General features: G+C 43.3%; 1 protein-coding gene across 5 annotated transcripts in view; it reads right to left on the bottom strand.

The window, feature by feature from the left end:
- Positions 1 to 2650: 2650 nt before the first annotated feature.
- DPF3 (double PHD fingers 3) overlaps positions 2651 to 27977 on the bottom strand; it is a 190092-nt gene continuing 164765 nt past the window's right edge. For 2 of the 5 annotated variants that reach the window (XM_090141082.1, XM_031593615.2), the window contains exons 11-13: positions 17435 to 17547; positions 16060 to 16141; positions 2651 to 15023 (exon numbers count right to left, since the gene is read on the bottom strand). In XM_090141082.1, the coding sequence (XP_089997208.1) occupies positions 14953 to 15023; positions 16060 to 16141; positions 17435 to 17547 (266 nt within the window). In that variant the 3' untranslated portion in view covers positions 2651 to 14952. The remainder of the gene's footprint in view (positions 15024 to 16059; positions 16142 to 17434; positions 17548 to 27977) is intronic. The other 3 variants (XM_031593611.2, XM_031593612.2, XM_090141081.1) reach the window with 2 other exon arrangements.

Genomic DNA, 27977 nt, shown 5'->3' with positions numbered 1-27977 from the left:
TCGAACCATTTGATAACACTTGATCAGCTTTGCCGTATTAAATATGCTGTCATAGCATCACTTGATCAAGTACAGTGAAAGTCTTGCAAAGATCTTCCTCTGTATGGGCACAAAATAAAGAGGTAGGAAAGATATCCAGGGATGGAAACAGCTCTGTCAATATAAGTGGTGAGAATCAGAGTAATGCTGCATTTCACTGGGATTCACTTTCCCTAACCATAACCTCTAAAAGGGTCTTGGAGGCAAAAAAAACATGTGAAGGAAGGTGATTGAGAGCACATACCTCATTGCTGGGTTGTGTGCATTCAGCCTGGTGCTCCTGGGCCCAGCCGTGCAGCTGGTTGTGGTGGTTGGCTCCTGGCAAACCTGCAGACCTGGCTCTCCTGCTTTGTCATCTCACAGCCTGCCAGGAGTCCCGCTGCATATTCTCTCCTCATATGGAAGCTGTCCCACAGCTCCAAGGCTTCCTGCTGGTCCCCTCTTAGCTCTCCTAAAGGCTTTTTGGATTTGTATGTGCTGGGCTGTGTGGATGGGAGGGTAGGGCCATGGAGGAGGAACCAGTGCTGCAGGCAACTTCCTAGAGCAGGACCGCACCCTAGATTTATGCAGGGCTATAACATTTTCTGTTTCCTCCTTTTCCTTCTCCCCTCCCAGTAATTCCTAATATTTTACTTGCTTTTTTGACACCTGCTCAGACTTGACCTGTCATTTTCTCAGAATTAGCGATGCTGCTGAGATCATTTTCCTGTGCAGTGATGGCTGATCTAGAGCCCCTCATTATGCATGTATAATTAGGGTAGGTTTTTTTCCCCCAGAAGCATTACTGTGCATTTATCAACAGTGGATTTCATCTGCCATTTTACAACCCATTCATTCATTAGCATGAAAAACTTCTTCAACCCTTCATAGCCAATTCCTGTTTTGACTGCCCAGAACAGTTTTTCATTCTCAGTAAACTTCTCACCTCGCTCTTCATCCTCTTGTTCCAAACCATTTCTAAATAGCTTTAAAAGAAAACCTATCTGGGACACTTTCCTCATTTGTGAAAACATATTGTTTATTTACACCTTTATACTTCACTGCTGCAACTACTCCATGCCTTTTATTGGAAATATCATTATAGTGCCCATTAATTACACTGCTATTCAAAATAGCTGCACTGGAAAAAGTTTTAAGTGTAGACAGACAGCACAGAAATACAGACAGCACGAATCCCATTTTTAGGACTTAGCAGACAAGACACATTTGCTTCGATCAGTTTTTCTACACTATCTTTGAAATTCCACTAAATTCAGTTTCTCATATGCAAAACATCTTTTTTTCTATATGTATCACTGCTTCAGAGTTCATTAAGCCATTCCAGAGCCAATTGCTGATAAAATCCTCATCTGGATTCAAGATATTAACGAAGTCTAACTCCTCAAGTCTCTGGCACCAAGGCAATGTGTTGTCATAAATCCATAGGAAACCAGCTTTCATTAGTGCCCTTGGCCATGGAACTAATTGTTTGCTCTGCACTGGGCACCTGCTCATGGCTGTGGGCAGCAGGAAAGTCATCAGCATTTTAACGTTCGTCCTTTGCTGTTCTTGGTTTTTGTCTCAGGATTATGAGATGCCAGGGAGGTAAAACAGCGACTCGGGAGAAAACAGCTGCCAGAAGCACGGGCTCCTGTTTCTTTCTTTGAGCCGTGTGTACCACGTAGAGTTAAAAAATAGTGCTTATAATAATGTAAAGCAGAAATCTGTTGCGTTCCTTTAGAATTACCCGAGCTTGCTTTAATAGATGCTGGATTAATTGTGTGCTGTCTGAGAGCTTTTGTTCCCCTCCAGAGTGGCTGTGGTCTGTGCCACAGAGGTGAATGCTACTCTACTGTATAGCAAATTTGACATTGAAGGGCTCTTTGTAGAAATAGGACTGCCATTCTCCCCCATTGTTCCTTTGATTAAACAGTGCCAGCAAAAGAGACAGTTTTGATGGTTGTTTTCGTATTATGGGCATCTGGCTACTAAGAACTGGGCTGAGATCACCACATCACAAGCCGCTGTAGAGATCTGTTTGTGCACTCTGATCCCAGAGTGATGTGATCCAGATGACTATTTGGATACACACGTTTCATAAGGGAGAAAGACAAACAGTTTCTGGGATGCAGTGAGTTGTGCACAGCCATTTGCTGACACCACTCTTCCAATGCTCTGACCCACAGCTCCCCAGTACTTCTGAAACAACTCAGGAAAGAACACTTTTCCTCCTTTTACATCACCATACTTCACAGTGGACTCATTCATTAACTCTCCCCAGTCACCAGCTTTTTTGTAGCTCCTCACTCGATGAATCACCACTTAGCAATGGCTCGGCATTCCCTCTGACACCTGGGGCTTGCCCAGCCTGGCCCTCACCCTCAGGCACCGCATTAGTCCATAACAGATACCAAACTAGGTGACAGACGTCTGCTTTGCTGAATAAACTTCAACATGCAGTGCCCCTCTACAGAGTTTGACCACCTCATTTGCACCAAAGCAAGAGGGGAGGATCTCAGAAAGAGCGCTCTCCCTTCTCTTTCACACATCTGTTTGAGCACACAGCAAAGGATACAGGAACGTTTTTCCTTGAACTTTTAATTGAAGTGCTTTAATATAAAAAAAAAAAAAAAAAAAAAAAGAAAGAAAGAAAAAAAGAAAAAAAAAGTACATACAAGTTCTAAACTCCTGTTTTCTGCAATCGTTTACACTTTTTCTAAATTTCAACAGAATATTAGTTAGGTAGGTAGTCAACACAGCTAACAAACTACAGTACAAGTTACTAATAACAGTACAAGATGCTTGGAATACATTCTTGCAAATGTGTGTGAATACCAAAGAAATCCTGCAGAGCTGAGAGGTTCCTGCAGATGTTGCCCTCTCCTCTCCAACACCCATAGAATTTCCCTCATGGGTTTCCTAACAGCCAAAACACAAAAGGGCTGATCCTTGGCAGGTGCAACGTCATTAGCCACAGAGCATCATCAGTTGTATGTGTGAAGGGTGGGACTCACTCTGTGCTCAAATAGACACCTTCAGACTGGGGAGAAACACCATGCACATCTCTGTGCATGACAAAGTGATGGACCTCCTTGGTTACAGCATTGAGCAACATATTTTTCTGAGGGTTTCAAAACCGATCTGTTTCTGCTGGAAGAAATCAGATCAGGACAGCTTAAGAACAATCGAGAGCACTCTGCATTCTCAGCCGTTCTGTGCAAAGCTGTGCAAATCTTCCTCAAAAAGCATCAATTCTGAAGAGTAAGAGCCCACCCACCACCTCTCCTCCCCCACAAAAGGCTTGCAAAGCTATCAAGCACTTAAGAAAACGGAGTGTGAGATAAAAGGAGCAAAGGTCCTCCACACAAGCCATATCAAAACAAATCTCTACATACACACATTGTAACAATACAGTCACTTCAGATTTCAAAAGAAAGGTTCACACTTTACAAAGGAGGGAAAGAGAAAAATAACACAAGAAGCTGTCCTTATGATTATGTACTGGTTCCTAAACCTGTAACCTTAGCCTGTGGCCACCAAAAATGAATACCAAGTAGCATAGCATAAACCCCAATGAGGCCTCAGTGGGGTAGCAGCAGGTGACCTGGAGGTAGTGTACTTAGCTGAAAAGCAAGCTGAACAAAATGACAAGCATTTTTATCCTATTCTTGTACATTTACATGATTGAAGACGCATCGTGACAAATGTGCTATGGTGACATGCCTCTCTAGCCCTACGAGCCCACCTCCTTGCCACCCCAGCATCAGTCACAGAAGGCTTTTTTTTCCTCAAAAGCAAGAGTGATATTTGGAGCATTTGTCAGACAGAAAGCCTTATTTTCTCACTCGTTCTTTCTGGCTTGCATCTGTGCTTACTGTGTGACAAACAGGACAACCAGCTTCATCTGAGACTGCCAGATTTTTCTCACAAGCATTGATATAAAATCTCCTTGTCACTATTGCCCTGAAGACTGATACTTCAGTGGCATGCTTCGGTCAGCAGCATCCCAGAACCCCTCCCATCTATTTGCTGACTGGTATTAGATTATTCTGGTGGGAAGCTATGGAAATTGGCAAGCCCTTGTCAAGACTGGCTTCTCAATTCATCAGCACATTACAAAAAGACTGAACACCAGTGACTCCAGCTTGGAGCAAAGACACCGAAGTCAATTTCTTTTATGCAGCAAAAAGGACAAAGATCTATTCAGGGGACACAGAGATGGCATATCGAGAAGACATGATCGTGGCTCAGAGTTAGAAAACTTCCTCGGCTGTACTGCCTTTTCACTAACTGATTTTCTATTCATATCAAGTGAAGTATTCCTAGTTTTCTCCAGCCATGTCATCTTGACACCACAGTCAATGCGTTACAAAAGTCACTATGATGTAGTCATTCAACGTACATGTGTGTCATACATGTCATTTATGGGTAGGGGTATGTACAGCCAGGAGGCAGAGCAGGTTCCAGCCCCCACCTTGTTCTTTCCATAATATTTAAAAGAAGGCTTTGAATATACTAACAGATAAAAACCTCAAAAACTAAACAGCAGGAATGAACGTTAATAGAACAGCTCCTGCTTTGCAGCCAACTAACTCAGGTGCTCTAAAATGTGTCTCAGCTTAAATCATTTTATCTCGCAGACTGTGCAGAAGAAAGAGGTGCTGTGTCTGCAGGGAATCATTGTGCACTCTCAAAATTGCCTAGAAGTTACCTGGTCTGCCTGCTCTTCCCTCGCCCACTCTCTTTATAACAACAGCTCTTTTGCTTCAATGGCTAGCTGGTTAGACAAGACTATTTAATTACGAACAAACTCCAAGGTCAAGGTATTAGAAGACTGAAAATAGATACCCTGCTACTTCTCAAACAAACAATGCATTGTACACTTAGTGCTTCTCTGAATCGTCCCTCCACAGAGCATAGCATCACGAGGGCAAGATTTCCATCAATCCTGAGCTGGCACCACCAGCTCTAAGAATTAAAATGTAAATCAGGCCTCCTTCCACAGCCTTTCACTCCCCTGCTAAAATCGCTCCCTGCTGCCCAGAGAAGCCAGTTCTTTCTGAACATTTGTGTGAGACATTTCTGTGCAAGAACCCCCAGAGTATTCAATCGCTCTCACACTGGTAACACACCAGCCATCAGGAATATTTTTTGACTACTTTGTGTATTTATTTCTTAAATTACACGTAAACTAAAATAGATTGTATCCCATAGCCAAACTTAACTATTAGACTAAGGACAATAGGAATGTTGTACTTACTTCCTCAGGAACTCTTCAGAAATCAATTTGGGATCTTCTCATGTTGCAGGATGATTTTTTAACTTCATTCTGCATTAAGCTTTAGACCACAGCTGTTGTGCATGTCACTGAACCTTTGCTGAAAGGGATTCGTACAGGAAACAAACCTTGATGATTTCATCACCACAGTACTGAGAATGGATAGGAGTCACTTCCACTTGGTAAATCTATGGCATACCCCACAAATGGGGTACCATTTGTGACCAATGACCATACCCATGGTCATGGGTAAGAGGATCCCTGAAGACTGGAAGAGCCTCTCAGGAACATTTTTCGGACAACCCGATCTTCAGGTCACTTTGGACCTCCAGTGACCTTCCTAAAACACCTTCAGGTTTTGCAGAGGGCTTTGAGGAACACAGATAAAAATGGGTCATACAGTGTCCTAATACAGATCATGACTCCACTCACTATGACAAGAAGCAGGATGGGAAGAGCCCAGCTGGACACCAGAGCTCAAAGCTAGACATTCTATAGATACCTTTTTCCTGAGGAGATTTGATAGCAAAAATCAATAAAATATCACACACAAAAAAAACAAAACAAAGCAAAACAAAAAAAAAAACCTCCAGTTATTTCTTGAAGCCATTTTTAAGGATAAACCAGAACCAGATAGAGGAGCAAGTCTTTCAAGTCAGAACACAGTTCTTGGATGTTTTGCCCCCAAATTGAATTAATCTTAAAAGAAGGGAAGTAACGTAAAAGCCCTTAACAGTTTATTTTTAAATGAGAGGATGTTATTCATTTAATTCTTGATAACACAATAATTTGAAAATAACTGAGGAAAGCATGTAATCCCAGATGGTCTGTGCTCTGTGTGCTCTTGTGAAGCTGCTATGACTCCACTGCATTAAAAAAAGACATACATTATTCTGTAGCAATTGTCCGTGACACTGAGGCTTACAACATAAATACTGCAATACCTCACCCAATTTCTGTATGACACACCATGTTTTATTGCAGTAATGTCTCATAACAGATGAAGGTGCTGCAGGATCCTGTTTGGCCAATTGCTATAGGACCCCGGAGTGCACTTCCATAAAGAGGGAATATCTCCCATAGGAAGGGAGTTAAGATAAGGTCTGGATGTCAGGAGAACAGACTAAAGGCTTCACACGCAATGCTGGGCAAATCCTTCCTGTGGCTTTTTCCTCCCAGCCCCTCCAAGAAAGGGAGGTTCATTCCCTCTTTGCAGATAGCACTGGATGCAAGGTAATGGAGCACAGCCCTGCTACACACAGCAGAATGCCTCTAAATCAAGAAGCCAGTGTTTTTCACCGACGTGACAGATTGAAAAATGCTTCTGGTACTTCCATGAGTAGGTTACTAAGCAACACTTTGGCTTCCAGGGAGTAGCCGTGCTGGATGTGATCTCATGTGCCGACAGCCTGACCGCATCCCCAGCTGGAGCAGTGGGGAAAGCGGGCACGTGTGCTGGCAGTGAGGCAGTGTGGCTCCCACAGCTGCCAAATAAGCTCCCTCCAGACCTGCAGTGGCCACAAAGGTGCTACAGACCGCTCATGGAGTGGCTAAAAACAAGGACCATGCCACGATGTACAGCCAGGAGGGAAGTCATGTTTAGGAGGTTATGTCCCACTTGGTAAATCTATGGCATGTCCTAGTCATGCCAACTCCCCTGCAGCCTCAGGGCAAACAGCTGAAGAGGACAGGCTCCAGGGACAGATGCTAACAACATGGGCTGGACAAGACTTCCACGTGAGGAGAGAGAGAGAACAAAAAGACTGGAACAGATTAGAAATGGGGCAGGGAGGTGAGCTCAGAGCTAAGTAAAGTGAGGTTTGATGATAGAAAAACACGTACTGCAGGAAGAAGTTGTTTACAGAAAATCAAAACATAGTACACTGGAAACTGAACACCGAAGTCCAAACTCCATCAAGTCAGGGAGAAATTCAGGCTGGTTGCTGACTGCTCTGTAATGTCAGCTGAGATGTCTCACTTAACTTTGACATCTATGACACGGCATCACCAGAACCAGACCAGACTCAACTGGGGCTGAAACACCTATTTTCTTGCATGTGTTGGGTGTACTCAACTAGTAAGAACTGCACATTTTTAAGCAAAAACTAAGGACTCATACTACTTAGGCTGAGCCTTCTGAAGACACCTGGCCAGCTTCTAGGCTTGAAGTTAATCAAAGAATTGACTGAGAGCAGCTGAGAAATTGGTCTATCTTTTAGTGAATTTATACCTTTCCTTGCGTCAATAAATCATGGTCCATATATGACAGTGATTATACTGTAAGGGCTAATTTTTGCCTTATTTTGTTAGAATGCTGACACACCTTCGGCATTTCTCCCTCCTCCTTCTATTTCAAGGTCAGTAACACCTATTATAGGACCTTGGATCAATTCCTGGTAGGTGAGCCATATTTACAGTAAATAACATAAGTATGATGCACAAATACGATTCCAATATATACAAGTTAAAATCTCCTTATAATTAAAATTAAATAACATAGCATCATACAGCAAGGCTCTATCAATGTATTCATGTAGTTGCCACTATTTTGAGATAATTTCTTGAGTATTTCAAAGGTGCATTAAAAAGCTGATAATATCATTTTATCTGAGAGACACATTATGATGTCACAGATTTATCCTCCTCCCTTCCCCTCTTATGATTAATGGGGACAATGTTGTCCCACTGTCAAATAGAAGTTCAACAGCAAAGATCCTAATTCATCCACTTCTCACTGACGTTTCTCTTTGCAACCACTTCTAGTGGAAAAAAAAAACAATAATACAGTGCCTGAAATGGCAGATAAGGAACAGGTATTACTTTAACTTGTACAGAAACTTCTGATTCATAGGTGATCTGACTATCAGCGCAGATGACAACTTACCTGAATGCTTTTGAGTCTCCCCTACATCCGCAATTCAATGAGACAGATTATTCCTGGACCTGTCCCCATTTACTGCTGACCCAGGCTGTGGTGCTGGAAGAAAGTCAGAGTAAACTGGAGGGAGGGCTGTTGATCTCTGCTGCAGCACAAAAAGGCGATGCCATCAAGGTAAAGATGGAACATTTCTTCCTGCATTTTTAAAGAACATTCTATGACTACAAAAGAGTCTAACAGAATGATTGTGTGACCTTAATGCAGAATTGAGATTCAGTCAGCATGTGAGTTTGATTCCCTGCAATGATCAAGGGTTTGCTGAACACTTCTAAAGGGAGAGGTGAAAGTTGGTGGTTCAGCCTGAACCTCTCTCTATTTCTGAGTCGTTCTAGACCCTTCAGATCAGCTTTGGTACACACTTTCTCTGAAATCCAGGGATAAATTTAGGAGAAGAAAAACACAAAGATGAACAATGAAGGATATTCCATAATGAAGGCCAAAGGAGAGAACATGGAAATTCCTCATGCACTTATAACCTCCCCAGAAGGATGCAAGGGCACATCCCTTGTGTTATATTCCTAAGAAGTCTAGGAAATAAGGATATATTGGGCACAACATCCACATCTTTTCCCTTGATTTTGAGTAGCTACTTCCCAATTAAGGTTGCTGGCAAAATCTGCACTGCCAGCACGTAGTGGATATCAAAATGCAGCCATTTCCTGACACCTGGGTTGTGACTCGATACATGTGCTCCAGCACAATTCTTGAGGTGGTGGTGATGCTCTGCCTTTCTGACATGCATCCCTTTAAAATCGTGAGGAATTTAAGGAATTCCTTATCCTGATTTTAAACATTTTAAGCATATAGTTCTCTGATGAGAATTAGCACTTTGAAAGATTGATAGAGCAACAGCTGGAAGAGTCCTTTCCAAGAAGACAAAACCCCAGACTAAGATATCTCATGCACAGATGAGACAGATGCTAGCAAAGACCCTTCTAGGCTGCCAAAGGAGGAGCTCTCTCCCAGCCAACCAGGCCATTTCTTCAAGATGTGAAGAGGACATGACCATGAAATTGACTTGTTGTACTTTATAACTCAGAATATGAAGATTCAAAGCTGCTCTTCCTTGCCTTGGCTCCTGAGAAATGGGGAGAGGGGGAATGTTTCCTGATGCACTGTGGAAGTTAAATTTATGGTCTGAAAAGAAAATATCAGTACCTGAAAAATCAGCATGAAGGGCTTCATTGTTAACTTTATGCATGCACAAAGGGTAAGATGATCTGGAAACTGTAGTTTCCTCATTTCAAAATAACAGTAACAATGTTTGTTCTAAATGCACAGGTGAATGCTGTAATAGTACTTGGCATTTTCACTCTCTGTGGCAGAAATGTATTGCAAACATTAACAAGCTATTGGCTTGAGTCCCCATCAGCAAAACACCTGATGTTCTTGCTAACATTTATGAAAGAAAGGAGTAAAGCCCACCAAGTCCCTCCTCTCCCTCTCCCCACAGTGTAGCTGCTGTTTGCCATTCCTGCGGACACTCTGCTGAGTGCTTTGATGCGGGTGAAGGTAGGACTCCCCAATCTCTCCAGCAGTGCAGATGGAAGGCAGGACTTTCAGCCCCACTCCTCCACTCAGAGGAGTGCTGCAAACCCTTTTCTATATGGAAACAAGCCCCACACTTCCCAACTCCACCTAGAGACGCCAGGTCCACACTAATGACAGCCCTGCCTGCTGGTCACATTCATTCTGAAAGATTCAAATTTTCTGATATTCCTGCCCTCCCTCTCCCCCTCCGCATCCCCTCCCCCCTTTTTTTTGTATGAAATTATATGCCAGATTACCTATGAATATATGAACAATTCTGTTTCCCCCAAAAGAAATCTTTTTTTTTTTTTTTTTTTAATAAATTTATACTACACAGAAAAAGCACACCCAGCTCTACCTGGAATTTTCTTGTGCACAATGCATATGACCCCTCCAGCCATGACAAGTTTAATTAATATTCCTTTCTGCCCCTACGCTCTCCCTTCCCCCCAGCAACCCCTGACAGACCACGTGTGTAGGTGTGCGAAACACGCAACAGCCCCACAATGCAGAATGGTATAGGAGGTTCTTCCTTTGAGGCAGAATTTACTGAGCCTCTTTTAAAGAAAGGTGAGGAATACAATTTCAAAGTTATTTAAAGTAACGTCAGCTTCAGAACACACTTAACAGTGGCTTTCCTAGCTCAAGGACTGGCCTAAGGTGTGCTTTTACTCAGATGCTGCAGATTCAATCCAAAGATGGTGACCATTTCTCTGTCTGCTGGCTTCAGAGCCACCACTGCAGCCTCAAAGCAGCTCCACTCCCCAGCCACCATGAGCACACATGGGGCAGTCCTGCACAAATAGCTATGGGGGAAAGCCAGAACCAAGTGGCAGTTTCACACAATGCAGTCTGAATTGTTCATTCCCTGGAAAAGCCTGTCATAGCTGGCACCAACACAGCTGCCACTGTGGCCATGACAGATGTACTGCACCCATAAAGTTGATTTTCTGTAAGTGACTTTTTTTTGTCACCCAAAATGGGTTAAAATGAGAAGCATTCCATGAATATGCTAAACTAACATATTTTAAGTCAGTTATCCAGAGACAACTTTATTTAAATACATCCCCTTGACCAGTAAACATCTGTTTTCATAATAAGGACAGGAAGAACAATTACATCATCTAGTCTAGCTTCCTCTACAGCACAAACCTTCTTCAGTCTGACATTCCTGTGTTTAACTAAAATTGTGTTTAATTAAAATAAGTCTCGTGGGAACAGTCCCAGTCTTGATTTGAAGACGTTGAGGGATGCAGAATCTAACACCGTCTGTCCTACTTTGAGCTAATATACAGCTTGCCTTGCCTACACAGAGAGCTTCAAAACATGTCAGAGTTTGATCACCTGAAGGGCTGGCAACAAATTCTCACCCGGAATGTGAATCCCACCATGCAGGAGAGCAGGTACATGGACAAATTACCAAATCCATCACTGGTTAAAAACCAAACAAGCAAAAAAGAAAAATTCCTGTTGTCTCCAGAGTGCATAAGGGGCACAGTACCTTGAATTTTGTCTCAATTCAGATTGTCTGTTTAAATGGAAACCCAACATGCTTTTGTCTAGCAGCTCTCCCTGCCCACTTGGCTTTGTTAGCTCTCAGGTGACATGTCCCCTTGCTGCCCTGCCCACCGCACCACAAACATTTACCTAATGAACTGGTTCATTTTATAAAGCTGAAAGGAACCATTTGCCTATGAATAACCCACCACACTCTGCCACTGTCAGCAACAGGCATTTGCTCTGTGGGCAGCATTGCACATCCTGCCTCAAGAAGAAAGAGAAGCTCAGACTGCTTGCTGCCTACATCACATCAGTCACATGCTAGTTCAAGATATGTCTGGTTTTGCCAAAGCAGTTCACCCCAATGACGATATAGAAATGGTACTCTGATGGCAGGGAAGTGATTCTCTGAGGTTCTGAACTTCTTGACTGTGCTATCACCTCCCCACATCTTGGTAAAGCAGGTACAGCATCAAACACTTGGGAGCTTGATTAGTATTTCAGAAGTGCAGCAAGATGTACAGTTCTGAATGCAAGCTAACAATGTCCCTGGGAGGAATGTACCAGCCTCTTTCCTAGGAGGGAGCTCAAGAAGTAGGGAGTGTGCAGCTGTAGGATGCCCTCAGCATGGGACAGCTGGCATTTCATTTGCTCCTGAGAGTTACCTGATGCTTCCTGGCTATGTTACAGCATGGAGCTGAAGAGATTACCATGAATAAGTTCCCTCTTTCGCTGAGCTCTGACAATATTTTACTGCAGAAGATCTAGCAATCCATCCTTCCATCATACCTTGTTAGTGGTGAAACTTCAGCAATGTCACTGAGAAATATTTACAAACATGAAAGATAGTATTCACTGTGGTGTGGGAGAAAAAAATGGTCCATGGTATGGATCAAAATGGTACAACAGGAGAGCAGGTGTGCATGAAAAGCACAGCTCGTCCGTCAGTGTCTCCATTTCAGGGACAGAATGCTGACTTTCTGTACCAGTCACTCCCACCAACATCATACAAAGGACTACCAGGTGCTTAGATACAAAGCCACTGCTGTCTGCCTAAATGTAGGCTAAAGCAATAAGTATTTTTCTACTTCAGTCCCAAGGTCGACACAAATACTAGCAAATGTGAAGGCAACAACTCACTATAATGGAGCTCACTAAGCCCAGCATCCCAGGCAGCTGAGCACCAACTTGAACACCAGAAGCTACCTCTGCTGCTCTCATCATCAGCTCCATCACAGACTTTCCATCCAGCACTCACACTCCCAGTTCCTGTCTCTCTTGCCACTACTCTTTCATATGACGAAGTCAAACAGCGTCTCTGCCAAGCATATACTTGCCCTCCTAGTCAGAGCAGCAGCACAAACTGTGCAGTGGTCCCAAAGTGTCAGATCAGCAGATCAGATAGGTGCCAAAGCTCCTGCAGAGCAGCTGTGGCCCTCAGCTGCTCCCAGGCTTGGGGCAGATCCCCCAGTACATGGCTCACTCCATGCTGCCCTGCATTCAGGATCACGCACTACCACCAAGACATGTCCTCGGGGCCAGCCATCAGACTGGGTGACAGCAGCTCAGCAGTGAGAACGGGACCACAGGAGTTGGCAGTTCCTTGGACAGGGAGAAAGAAGCTTCATTTGACATGTGCTTTACAGCTTTGTCCAGAGAGGCACCAGACACCTCATGCAGAGAGATCCTACATCTGATGCTCAAATATCTTTATACTCTTGGCTCACCCAAAACTGTCAGACAGAAAGATAATGTATTAAATGAATGTCGTGGGTGGCCACTCCTGGAGGAATTTGGTCCAATACAACTAGGATAAACACTTCCTAAACCCCTTTTCTAACAGGTTAAAGTACTCCCACTGCAGTCTGAGACGATGTTGTGAGAGCACATGGGAGAATCCAACAGCTGGCACGACTACTGTAAGCTGAACAAAACACTAAAGGTGAACAAACTATCTAAATAATGAGGAAAAGTGCGTTAGGTCAGTATAGTTCATTCTAACTAAGTGTAATTAGCAGGAGAAAAAAAGAAAAATTAGTTCACTGCTACTCTTTCACAGTGTCCTTTCAGGGACATTTCATTTTGCAGAAAAGTTTCAACCAGAATAAATATCCCAAATATAACTTTCAGTGCTCTTACCTACTTGTACAGGCAACTCAAATCACGTGTTGCTTGGGACTCTCATAAACGTGTATCTTAAGTCCACTTTAATCTATGCATAGAAAGAAATGTAAATCACACCCACAAAATTGGTCATTCTGGGCTACTTGGCCATTTGGGGAGTTGCATGTTTTTAACCTTAAAAGATGCATCGGATAAAAATGTTTTAATGTACTCACTTGTCCTCCTGATGATGTCTTAAGTCAATCACAGGGACTCAACTGTGAAAATACTTTTTCAATTGATGCTCTCGCTTAATGCTTCTTCATTTCACATGCAGAGGTTTGTTTGCACAAAATACAAGTATTCCTATTTAAATTTTAAAATAACTATGAAAATCTTTCTTTTGATATTAGGTTCAAGTAAATGATTCCTTTGACCGGAGCTTGATAAGGCTTCTGCCAAAAATGTGGTTATAGAGAATTTGGGGGCAAAATGATTTGAAAATTCACAAATCTTGATAATCATTTTGATAAAAAACCAGTATAACTCTGGAAATGTGGGAAGTTCTGATTAGGCAATTCCTAAACTAAAATTTCAGCTTTCAATTGCAGAATATTCTAGTTTAGAAATCAGAAAAAAAAAAAAAAAATCAAAAGTGCTTCATGTGACCCTATGCCAATGTCGTTCCTATTTTCAGCTTACTTTAGATTGCTCAGAAAACTGGAACCTCTATTTTCTATGATCAAGTTAAAACGACAGTTTTCTTTCATTCAGTTTTCTGAGCTGGACAGCAAATCAGTTACATGCAGAACCACTCACAATTTTTTTTTCAGTAAAAATAAAATGATGCATCTGAACTGCATGATAGCACCGGAGTGGGATGGTGTGCCTGAATATCCAAAAATACCAAACGCAGCATTTAAGCATCTGTGTATGTTCATACTGGCAGTGCTCTTCCTTCAGAAACACTGAAACCAGATGTCTGAAGATCTGCCAAATCAAAGCATTTGATCCAAGAGAGAAAGTGTCACTCCCCCAGTTCTGATCAGTGCTTCTCTCGGTGACAACACATCATTCACAACATGGGAAGTATTGAACTAACGCAACGCAAAGCCACCCTAAGAATACAGAGCAGTTGCAGTAAAAGGGACTTCCAGGCAAGCTTTTGTGCAGTAACAACTGGTTCTGCTTCCCACCAAAGCACTTACCAACAAATCCTTGGGAGATTCCTTACTATGTCTCCTTCAGAAGAAAACTAAATAGAAAGCACAAGGCCACACAAAATTGACTTCTTCATATCGATATAACAACCCTCCCCCTCCTATAATCCATGTGAGCCCATAACGGTAAGCAGCAACCATGCATAGCAGGGAAGAGATTTCATCCGGAGCATCAGGAAAGTACGTGATTCTTCTAGTAGAGCCCAGGAGGTTCTGCATCAGTGACAGTGAATACCACAGATACCTCTTCCTGTACTTGAGTGTCCATTCATTTTGATGTGGGTTGTGTCTTTGTGTTCTGGATGGGAATTGTGTGCTGGTATGACAACAACAGGAGCAAAGTGTTTCTTGATTGCTGGAGCTCCTCAGGCCTGGAAGCCAAAAGCTGATGCTCTCTCTCTGAGCAGCTCCCGGCACAAATGACAACTCCAACTCCCTGCAAATGAAGAAATCCTTCTTATGACAGCAAATCCAGATACTCAGACTTTATGCCAAGATGGCCTTGAATAGGATATCAGCTATTTCTGACATTGGAATTGCCTCTATGTGTCTGGAGCCGGCTCTGTTGTCCTTGATGGCATGCACGTAGGCTCTCTACACAAGTTACAACACAGCTGGGATGTGCATTTCTGATTATACGTATTTCATATTTTGGCACATCCAATACACTACCTCCCAGTCAAACAGCAGCCTTTACCTAATTATTACCATCATTTCAAAATTCTCCTCTCCTTAGCCTCCTATTTGTCAAAGTTACAAATATTTAGATGCTGCAGGTAGGATTGATTGTAATTATTCTTGTCTCATCCCTCATGTAAACTACAGCCATTGTGCTCAGATGTCTCCTTCTCCGTTTCTACTGCTCTCTGCAGATTTAAGTTAGAGAATCAGTAATGTTAAGGGACTAATCCTTCTGCTCCAAAACCAAGTAGCAAACTATAACCAGTAGTTGTAAATTCAGACTGAATCCTCATCAGAGGACAAAACTGCACACTGAATGCGGTATAGACCTTAAAACCCTCACCCTTCTAAGACAGAGATGGGTCAGAGAACGAAGGCTTTTTCTCCTAATCCAGTCTCCTGACAACACTCAGCTATTCCAGAGAGGACTTCTCATCTGGAGCTTTCTCTCTGGGATCTTGACTTCTTTGGAAGTCTGAAGTGACTGTTCACAGGAGCTTAACCTAGCTGCCTGAACTGAGGTGTCCAGTGCCATCTGGGGCATCCAAAGGTACCCAAGACCTGCAGAAGAGCCGTGTTTGGGAAGAGGAAGGAGAGATCAGACAAGATCGCAGAGGACATCTCAGATCACACCAGCCCACAAAGTCTACTCATTTGCTTTCTTCCCAGTACTGCTTGCTTTTCCTTTGCTACTTCTTCCTTAACCCTGCACGATCCTGGCCAACTTTCTGAATCTCTTTTCCACAAGGACTTCATTGTGATTTTCAAAGCAGACTTCTGACATATGTTACCTTCGGGGGGCTCAAAGACTGGTGGATTCAAGCAATACATGTGATAGCCACGGTCACAGTCATCACAGAAGAGCAGCTGGTCCTGAGGCAGGGTTGTTGGAGAGACAGAGGGGAAAAGGGAGAGAAGGAGAGGAGAAGAGAGAGAGAAAATGGTGTAAATTAGTCTCTTGCCAAGCTGAAGACATAAGCATGGTAACCAGCAGTGCTCAACTAGGAACACAGAGCTGCAACACAGAGACTAAGAGACCGTGGGGTAGGTAAAAGCCACCACGTTTGTGGGCCCAAGATCAAACATCATATTCCTGAGAGGCCACAAAGAGCCCTAACTCATCACAATGGCAGATCCACTTTTAATTGGAAAATCCTCCTGAGGGCCAGAGGGCTTCCTCTCCAAGGCAGCCTCACAATGTAGGACCAAAGGCTATTAGGTCAGTGATATGCTGCACTGAGAGGACTGGCATCCCCAGTCAGTGGGGTTAGTATGGCCAAGCTGGAGAAAGCTTTCTCATCAAAAGCTTGGACTTAGCCAGTTATCCAAAACTCAGCTGAGTACCAAATGGTTTGTGAAGTAGATGGGAATAATACAATCCTATCTCATGGCCTGCAGCTCTTTCACTCATATGGGGAGAAAAATGCTTCTCAGAAGTATCCTCTGACTCCTAACACAGAGTCCCTATTCTGAGATTTCCTCATTTACCACTAAAGCAAAATGAACTCTCAGGCTTCACATTCGTTTTGCTATATGGAATGTAGACTGAACTATTGCTTCTAAAATTCTTCAGCCACAGTCAATTCTCCAAGTTTCTCACAGACTACCAAGGATTCTTAGCATCGGGATAAAACAAAGAAAGAAAGAAAGAAAGAAAAAAAAAAACCACAGAAAGGATACTGTTCAGCTGCAGACCCCAGATCATTTGGAAATCCCTGGAATCAGTAGTTAGGTGTATAGACCCAAATGTTTCCATTCCCAAGTATTATAATTAAAATCTTAAAATTGAACGAAGAAAGTAAAATCAGAGACAGAAGAAAAATGCCCGCCATCTCTGGGGTTATCATCCATTTAGATCTACTCCTGATTACAGTATTGGGGATACTACTTTTTGGCAGCTCCCTGCCACAATGCTAATTTCTATTGAATAAGCATATCGGCATCTCAGGTGGCCCTATGTAATACCCATGATAAGTTCATCAGAGATGAGCAGCTGAACAGGTCACTGGGAAGAGCCCAGCTCTGCTCCCAGGGGTGGGCCATCCTAGGATATGTATGGAAGCAGCAGAAAAGCCAGGACCCACACTACTGCCACATGCTTCTCAAGGCGGACATGACAGCAGCTTGCAGTGACACTTATTGGCGTGAAAAGGTAAATCAACTCACATCATTCTCAGAGGTGCCACAAAGGCTGCAGGATTTGCACTCAATGCACTGCCACTGATAGGTTTTAACAGCCTCAGTCATGTTTGTGGTGAACTGCAGGCAGGTCGGGTGTCCTGAGGAAGATTGGAAACAACGGTCATGGTTAAGGCTTGCTTATGTATTCTCAATTAACCGTCATTAATTTGGGAACAAAACGCACATGGACGTGGACTGATCACAACATGGGCTGCAACTAACAGATACCAAAGAGAAAAGCAGGCATTAACCCTTTCGCTGCCGGGCACAAGAGAAAATCAGAGTCATTCCCACCCAATCCCCATTGGCAAAGCAGTTTTATTCAGAGCTCTTAAAAATAGTTTGGCTTTGTCTTCTTTTTTTTTTTTTGTTTTGGTGTTTTGTGTTTTTTTGTTTGGTTTTTTTGAAAGAAAAGAAGAGAAAGGATGAAATCAGAAACAAACCCAATTTCAGAAAGAGCCCATCCATCTCAAAAGAAATTGGACTACGGTTTCAATTACCTTTGTTTCAACTGGACTGAAGGACCTAGTGGAAATGAGGTTATTCTCCATTTCAGAGCTTCCCTTCCTGGTGTCCAAATGGGTGGAGCAGTTCTGTAAACGTGGCTTAATTGGAAGCAGTAGCATATAGAGAAGAAGTAAGACAAGATGGAGGGATACAGCTTTCAAGTTTTTTAAGAGCTCTGCCACTAAAGTTGATTGACACAGAAGAAACCAAATTGCACAGCTAACCTTCCAGGATCAAAACAAGAAACCAAAAGGAAAACACCCCAAGCCAACTCCCGCAATGAACTAAACCAAAGGAATAAAGAAGGGAAAGCTAGCAGAACAGTCACATCTAGAGGGGAAGGACAAACTGCCAGAGTCACAACCCCCGCCCCTACATGCGTGTGGACTCCAGCTTTGCAAAACAGCGGTATCACAGTAGCAGGGTCAGCAATGGGCTGTCTGGAGGGGAAAATACAAACAAACAAACAAACCAAAGGTAGGATCAGTGTTCCTTCTGCAAAACAAAACAAGAAAAATATGCCACTGAAATAAAGCACTGCACTCCCAAACCATCCCTATCCAGGTGAAGCAGTCTCTAATTCACCTGCAATACACTATTGCTTGTTTGGAAAGCCCTGCATTTAGTATCTCTCTCTGGCACATATAAGCACAAGGCAGTGTGCAGAATCAGTGGCAGGGAAAATGGGACAGGGTTCTCCAATTGCTCATCTATAGGCAGAGAAAGCCTAGAAATACAGCTACCACATCCGGCACTACCGCATGCTTCTTGTAGAAACTTACACCATTGAGTGTGCAGGCGGTTTTCACTACTAGCAGATCCATTGTTCTTAGACAACAGCCAATAGGTAGAAAAAATCTTTTCCACCTCCATGAGCTTGAGTGTCTCTTTTTAAGAGTGGAGAAAAAAAAAGAGCTGTTTCTCTGATAAGAAGAAAAGGAAGGCATGGGTAGTGGAGATGTGCACACTGATGCGCTGTCTTCATTACCAGATCCATCACTGGTATTTTGTCGTGCCGTCACATCACTCACAAGAATAAACACCATCTATATTTTCTAGTTAGCAAAGCAAACACTTGCTGGTTAACTGTAATGCGTGAGAAATATATTTCTTTTATGTGGCCAAGCTGTCATAAAATGGTGGAATAAGGATTTTGGTTCCCCAGCTTCATTCACATGGCAGAGATATGACCACTAAGCTCATTCAGCAATGAAATGTGTGTACATAAGTTATGAGGGGAGTTGAACATAAAGCAAAGAGGATATGTTCATATCATTCTTCTAAGCCTTTGAACAAAGAAGTGTGTACTGACGAATTAAGAAGATTGCTACCTCTTGGTTCCCTTGAAATGTCAGCAAAAAAATGAGTCACATTTTGCTGAGATTGACATAGGACCAAGTCCAAACTGAAATTCTGGGGACCCTGCAGTCACAACTGTCCAGAAAGAGATCCTGTGACATGACTCTTTTTCTTGTTGAGGGGACCTTGTATAATAGTAACAAAACCCAACATAACACTGAAATAATCCTCCAGATCTGATTTACAGCAAATGCAGAACCTCATTTCAGTGCCACTGAAGAGAACAAATGGGTCACACTACACAGCAGGGAGGAATTCATCCCAATGGCAGCAAGTCTGCATCAAGAAAGGTTGTGCAGTGCTGGAGTATATCAAAGAAAACAACTCATACGAGGCATGAATTAATCACAGAGTTAAATAGCTTCAGTCACATTTGAAAAGAAACAGAAAGAATGGAATCAAACTTACAGAAATAAATCAAAGTTAATTGCATACATGCATTTATGTGCTCACTTGCCTGCGTGCACACATTGCTCATTGCAGACTATAGCCAGAGACTCCCTTTCCCAAATGAAGGTCAGGTTCTGTTCACTGCTTTATTTCTGTCCCTTCACACTCATTCCTGTTCTCTTCTAGCTATCCATCTTGCCTGTCTAGTTCCTCACTCTCCTCAGAAATACCTCCGCAGGTTTCCTGCGCTGTGTCTGGTATCAATGGTGCTTCGTCCTTGAAGTGATCCATCCTATTTTGTAGAGCCTTTCTTAAGCACTGCACTCATCACAAGACTAAAAGAATGGGACTTCTGTGGGCTGAAGATCTCTTAGAAAACATTAAAGTAGAGTGAGGGCTGCTGTGACAACTTTTTAATAGCAAAGAAAGAATCTTTTGCAAAAAAACATCGACTTACTTACACCTTTGGCCTCTCTCTCCAAATGTTGTGATGATGAAGGAGTCCAACAAATGCCCACAGTGACATCTGCACAGCCATAGTCTACTCTCAAGATATGCCTGAGGCAGAAAGAAAGCCTCATGGACATCTCTTTCTGTCTCCAAGTCATATTCTCTTTCACATTAAACAACATGCCTTGTAGTTCCATGACCCAAACCTAATGTTGTTGGAATGATTATTTTGAATTATGCCAGTAGCTCAGTGAGGCACTGTAGCATATGGTAAGCATGCGAGTGGACACTCAAAACATGGAAATACTTTTCCCTGCTCTCTCTTCATCTCAATCTCTCTGTTTTCCACTTACTTTGGTTCAAAACTCAGTGTTTTTCATAACTCAAGAGGAAATTCATACACTCAAGACTTCTTGGCATTGCATTAGTAAACACCATCCATGTTTCACACCTTGGCATTTCTTCCACAGAAAATATATGAGGAGGAAGCCCTGAAGCTGCATTACAGCAGGTTACTGTCGATAGATCCGAATCCATTTGAAAAATACAAAGGTTAATTCAGCTCATGAACAATTTTCCTTTACACAAAGAGCATTTAAAACTGCAGTTCCAGTAACAGATACTATGGGAGTGCATGAGCCAGAGAGTAGGAAAGATTTTCTTGCTTAATTTCATCAGTTATGTGGTCAAGATGAAGAAATACTTCTATTTCGCTAATCTTGTGATAAACTGCATTTCCTATGGTTAAGGTGTGCAGCATCTGCAGCGGGAACTCGGTTATAATTCAGGCAGTGTCTCAGCCCGGCAGAAGTCCCGATCACTCTCACATGTCTGTATCAGCTCCGCGCATCTAACAGAAGAAGTAACACATATTTATTGTGCCACTGAAGTCAATAGACAGACCTCTAAAATATACCCAGGGAGCAGTTCTCTTGAAGGAGAAGGCAATATGTTAACATCGACAGTTTCTAATCTACCATAACTATTCTCTACCTAAACTTTTGCTATGCCGCAATAGCTATAAACAACAGAGACAATAAAATTTGCAGTGAGCGGGTCTCCAACAGCTCATCCCTTTGTCTTAGAGCAATATTTTAAAGTATAGATCAGCCCTGAATGCTCTCCCATCTATGTCAAAACTCTCATCTGGATCTGAACTCTGCGACCAAGATCATATTTTACAGTGACATCCGCGTTTCACATGCCGCTGGCTTTAATTGTACACTATGTCCGTTGAACACCTGAACTGAGGAATGGGGGGTGAAAGCATTTCAGCAACCATTTCATGACTCCCGCACTCAGTACAATTGCAGGCTGGTGGTAAGGAGAATTTAAATGGAAACACCCTTAAAAAAATCTAATATTCTCTTCTGCTTACACTGCCTGTGCAACACTAAAGACCAAAACTGACATTAAAGGGCAGCAGCAATCTGCTGCTCCCAGGCGCTCTGTGACCAGCCAAGGCCTGCAAACGGCTCATTAGTGCTTCTTCAATAATGGATTTTGCATCACAAGATTAATTGCAGCCATGTGCTCTGTCACACCCGCCACAGACTATTTAAGTTAACAATCCAATCAATAACCTTTTTCAAACAAAGGCAGAGATTATCTTGAGGAAAAAAATAAGCCAAGACTCCTATAAAAAATGTGAAATTATTTGTATGGAGTAAAAGGTATTTCTGCCCAGTTCCCAATTCTGTCCTTTATCTTTGCTGCGTAGTAGTGGGCTTTTTAATCAATAGTATAATGAAAACCCACAGGGCTCCTGGCTATAGCATGTCAGAATTTATTCCATGAACTATTCGAGTCTTTAAACAACCATAAATACATATTATAGATATAGTGACACAGAAAGCCCATCCAAACATGTACAAAAGCTGCAAGAATTCCTCTTACTAAGACTGAATAAGCATTGCTATGACCTCTACCTTCATTAGAGAGAATTATTACTGTTATTCGTAAAAAAAAGAAGGGAAAAGAAACTTGTAATTCTAATAAGGGATATGTTTTTATGGTTCTGATATAAAACGGTAGCCTTCCTTTGTCCATCTACAAGTGCAGTTTAGCATGCTTACAAAGAGCTGCTGTCAGCAGCTCCCACATTCAAAAGCTGCCAGCCAAGTTTACCTATCAGTGAATTATTAAAAGTATTTTTTGTTTACCTTTTAACTTCTGAGCCATTTTAGGGTTCCATCTTGAAAGGTCCCCAGGCAAACAGAGGGATTAGAAGTCCTTAAAAAAGCAGAGCCTCCAACCAAACCAAAAGGCTGCCAGAATCCCTGGGCTCCAGGAGCTGCAGTGCTAAGGAATAAACCTTACATTTCTAAGGAAGGAGGACATGGAGGTCGTGGGGTTTTCCTGGCCTTTTCCATCTAGCAACACCAAGGAGCTGTGGTGCAGGGACATACGCTGGCCTGCACAGAACAGCTCTCCCTGAGGCCACGGCAGGGGTGGGTGCTGGAGGCTGCAGATGAGGAGCTCCAGCTTCACCCTCTTCACAGCAGAGCCCTGGTGAACTCAGCTTTTTAAGAAAAACAAGCAAACAAACAAAAAAATGAAGCCCCATTTGAAGGCACCCCTGGGTTTTACTACTATCAGGAGAGAAACAGAGGAAATATCGCCAGTGTCAGTTTCTGCATCCCAATGGAAATGAGCAAACATGACTGCTTCTCCCAGTGCTGAAGGTTTTGTGTTTGCATGCTGCCACAACGGAAACAAGGCCTTGGTTCATAGACGCGTCAGCCTGATTTGATCTGAGACCAACTTTCCTCTAATCACAGAGTCAGAGAATAGAATCGTGAATTGTTTGGGTTGGAAGGGATCCATAAAGGCCATCTAGCCCAACTTGCCTGCAATGAAGAGGGACACCTACAGCGAGATCAGGATGCTAAGAGCCCTTCCAGCCTGACCTTGAGTGTCTCCAGGGACGGGGCATCCACCACCTCTCTGGATGCTGCAATATGCCAGTAACTGTGCAAGAATTAACCTCTCTAATAAGCTCTGAAACAATGCAGCTGTAGCAGAGCTATCATTTCACGTCATTTCATTTCCTGGCCCTGCAGTCTTCCTGCCCAGCATGGCCAGGGCTGGAAAGGAGCAGAACAAAGCACGGGGCTCCTCAGGGTAAAAACTACTGCAACAAAAACAGGCACACACATTACAGCCTGGCACTCAAGTATTCGGTAATGGTAGAAGAGAACTCACTTTAATCACTCACACAAGGGACAAATAAAAAACATGCTGGGCGGGGCCCAACCCCAGTTAGAGAGGTATAACTGGAGTCAATAGGAACACACATTAGAAGCCTTGAAAACCCATCAGCAAGGCAGTTTTTTGGCATGGTGCTGAGAGAGCCTTCTGTCTTGGGCTGGAAGGGGAGAAAAGCCATCTTGGCATTCTCCTGGCACACCAGAAGGCCAACCCCTCTGAGCACCCAGAACCTGTATCCACACCTCAAGTTCCAGCCGTGGGGACTAGAGATCCTGATGCAGGAGAAGGGCACAAAAATAGGGGCAGACCACAGGACCAGACCATGAGACCAGCACGGCTGCTTGCCAGACTCAGCTGAGGTGAGAACAGAAACAGACCCCAACCAAACATCGATAGAAATGCCACATGCCCGCAGTGTCCCATCCCACAGCTCAGCAGCACTCCACTCCCTCCTTCTCCAGGCTTGCCCCTATTAGGCATTGTTGGCTGCCAGACAAAATGGCTATTTCTTCCCTAAGAAACATAATGTGGAAGCACTCAAATAACCTCATAGCAAAGCATCAGCTTGTTAATGCACTGGTAAGTCATGCCAGCACTGAACGATTCCTGGGGGTGAATTAGGTCAGAGTGACCTCCAGAAAACCAGGCTGCATCACCGCACGGCTTTATGGGTAATGATCTGCTAATTACCAGGAGGCATTTGGGCTGCTTACCAACACCAACAGGAAGGAAATCTGCCTGCAGGCACTGCACGGACTCCATATGCCAGGGACACAGTTCCTAATAACAAGAATAAAGCCATTTATAAAGAGCGAATCAGTGGCAGACTGGCAGAGAATGCTAATGCCGCCCAGCAGGTACACCTTGTGGTGTGTGAGGCCTTCCCAGCGCAGAGCAGGTCCTGCGTTTGGTCTTAAAGAGAAGTACGGGTGGGGTGGACTGAGATGAAAACATGGGAGAGGGAGGATGGCTGCTTATCCATAGAAGATGAATCACCACAACCTGGAAAGCCAACATCCCCTTTGCCTGGGGGACGTTTTCGTTACCCTTCAACAAACTGCAGTGGAAAAAAACTCGGAGGCAGCGCCGACCTCGTCACTATGCGCTGCAGGCTCCCCAGCCCGGCCAGCTCACACACCACAGAGCTTTCAATCAACTGGCAGGCTCACTAAACCCTTTCAAAATGAGCAACCAAGCAAAAATACTTGGTCATAAACACTAAAAATAGGAGTGGAGGATTGGGTTTTGTTTTGCTTTTTAACTTGGTGAAGCCAGTTCTTCCTAGTGCATTAAATCCACCTCCCTGGCAGCCCATTTAGAACATCTCCTCCCCTCTGGGAGAGCCAAAATCTCCCACTATAATGAGAGCAGTGGGGTGATATTTAAAATGCTAGGGAAAGAGCAGTCTGAATAGCCTTCCACTCAAGCACTTCATGAAAACCACCATCAAACCCGCCATAAACCAAGATGGAAGCTCTGCTCCTCCTCCCCTTCACTACCCTGCTACTTGCACGAACCTTCAGTCCCAGCTGCTGCCTGGACATCTGGCCCTTACTCGCTGTTCCTGTTGGTCCAGCCTGAGAGCAGCATGTCCGCAGGGACAGCCAGTGCAGATGAGCACACCTCTAACCCAAGGCAGTGCCCAAATAGCAGCTCTCAACACAAACTGGTTAGATAATACAGAGGAGGGTCCCACAAATGCCAGTGGCTTGCTAGAATTTGGAAATAAACCACAAAGATGACTAAATTGTCTTAGAAGTTTCAGGCAATGAAACCAGCTCTCACCCTCACAGACGTCCAGCACGCCCACAGCTGTCCTGACCCCACTGCATTGCAGCCCATTGCACTGACAAGGACAGAACCGCAAAGCCCACAGAACAAACAGAACAAGCCCAAGCACTGACACTGTGAGGTTTTCCATGCTGACCTGATGCAGCATGCCTAACCCAAACTGGCAGAGGCTGTGGCTTTTCCCGAGGGCTTTCCCTCCTCAGGTTCTCCCTCCGCTTAGATTATGTCTAAGAGTGCAACAGAGGCAACGCATGGGGACGCGAGCATCTCTGTGCTGAAATCAGGCCTGTGTTCATCCAGCTCACCTGGAGAGCATTCGCACAACTGCTTCGTGCCACCGCAGACCTCCTCAAGCACCGAGGGTTCCGGGAGAACTTTGCTCAAGGACTGGTGGGACTGACCACCCAGGGAAATAGGGCAGGCTGGGTTAATGCAGGTGAACTGGAGAGGCTGGGAGAGGGGGAAAGTAGAGGATCACTGATATCTGGACAAAATTTCTAGAATGACTGAAAAATGACTCTGGATTAGTTCACTGACAGAACGGTTCCAGGATATTCAAATCCAATGGCAAACTCCAGAGAAATTATTTAAATGTCATCAATTTAATGTTAAATAACTTAACTATGAGAAAACACCATGCCATTGCATAGACAGTGACCTCATCATTGTTATGAGGGAATTATATACCACTCAAGTAAAGAAATTCAGCCCCATTGTTAGGTGGTTGATAACCTTTACAAACACACCATAAACACAAGCAGTCTGGCTTTCCCACACAAACATCACTTACTTTGCTGCTAATGTGTTGTATATTCAGACATAACCAGAACTGCCTCGCTCAGCTAAACACAATTCTGAGCAAGCTACTGCAGACACCCATTGATTTAAAGAAGCTCTTTCAGCTATGGAACAGGCACCACTCTTAACAAACTCTCCATTGTTTGTAATGCAGGATAGAAGCTGGAAAAATCCCATTGTCTTCTGATCTTTCCCTTCTCCATTAATTAGAACTAGGTTAGTTGGGAATTTTTAAGTGTCAATGGAGATTTTATCCACATGGCAAAGAGTCTACATTTCTCCATCAAAATCCCAGCAATGTCAACAGTCAAAGGGAAGCAGCAGCTCAGCGCACACTGCAGAGTATCAGTACACACTCAGAATAGGGCACTAAAAAGTACAAGTTTACTTTCTAAAAAATGCAATTTCACAGAGATTTAAGTATCAGAGTAAGTGGTGAATTTGAACAAAGTGCATTTTGCCAAAAGAAAGTGAGGGGAGCAGATAGGGTTAACAAACAGCAGAGGCAGAAACAGATTTTTCAGAAAGGGTGAGACGTTTTGTGCAGTATTTTACAAATAAAAGGGTTTACTTTCATTTTGCTTTAAATTGAGCTCCACTTAATTGTTTTTAAGAGAAGAAAAAAAACCTCACTAATGAAATGTTTCATTCAAGTCAGAGCCCACTTGACAGAGGGAAAGGGAAGGAAAGGGTCATTCCATTGAGAAAAATAGGACACGTTTCATTCTGAAGCAAATGAAATCATTTCTCCTCACCACGGTATCTTTCAGTTCCATCACATGAACAGCCCTTCTGAGTAACTCTGTAACAAAATGATGCCAGAGACACCAAAACAGCAGGATTTTTTGTTTTTGTTTGTTTTTCACTGGAAAAACGCCAGATTAAAATCCAGACCTTCCACACCAGATTAACCAAGTCTGGGTGTAGGACATTCTTTAACCTGTAACAAGTGAGCATCAATAATTTAACCTACACAGCCCATATTTCATAGCAGCTAGATATCATCACTTCAGATGAAACAAAAAATTAGCTAGTTCCACTGCAGTGGACACAAGTGTCCCTCATTAAACAGTTCACTAGCCCTGCTTCTTCTCAGCACCAGAGGAATTGCTTAACAGAGGCCATATGAAAGTAGAACATTATTCTATTTAATGCCAGTGAATGATCTTCACAGTACTACTGGGATCTGTTAAGCATTCTGACCCTGCTCTTAGTGGGACTGCTGCTCAGTGGCTCTGGCAATGACAAGGAGTCTGGGAAGTCCTCTCTTACACTGATGGTCTGACATGGTTCTGGGCACCTTATGAACCCTTTCAGAGACACAAACATAATCCTTGGTGTAGAAAGGCTCAAGAATAGCTGTGAACCTGTTCTTTAGGAATCCCAGGTACAGAGATCCCAGCAATAGATGAGATTTCTGAATCAAGGCCCTGTTGTAGAAGCCACTGCATGCTAAAATGAGTTGTTGAGCCTGAGGAAAGGGCTGGAAAGACTTTAGCGCTGTTTAACAGATTTAAGCCACTCCCAGCGGAGCACTGATGCAAAGCAGCTATGATTTGTGCTGACAATGGAAAGTAAATTTCTCAAACAAAACCACTCTATATAGTATAAACTCCACCGTGCAAAGTGCTACCTGAACAGGCAGGCTATGGCTTACACTGAAATAAAAGTACTCCTTCAGTAACAGTATAGCATTCAATTATTTCTCATACAAAGACTTCTCACCCCAGAAGCTGGCCTCAGTACTGACTCCTGAAATCAACATACGAGGAACGTAACGGTAGTTGGTACATAAAAGAAATCTAAATGAGTAAGCAACACCTTCAGCAATGCTTGACAAAACTCACTCCAGCATTACGTAAAATCTTGTCTGTTTCAAGAAAGGTGACTGTATCTAACAGGTTTGGTCATGTTCTTTCTCCTGCAATCCGCAACAAAGACACCAACATGAGGACACTAACAGCAAAGACTGAAGCTGCGTAGTAAGAAGGGGCTTCAGTTCAAGCAAAAAATGACACCTAAC

Source organism: Phasianus colchicus, chromosome 5 (genome assembly GCF_987193195.1).
Source record: "Phasianus colchicus chromosome 5, bPhaCol1.hap1.1, whole genome shotgun sequence".
Classification (NCBI taxonomy): Eukaryota; Metazoa; Chordata; class Aves; order Galliformes; family Phasianidae; genus Phasianus; species Phasianus colchicus.
The sequence above is the reverse complement of the archived record's forward strand: the minus strand, read 5'-3'. Positions and strand labels throughout refer to the sequence as shown.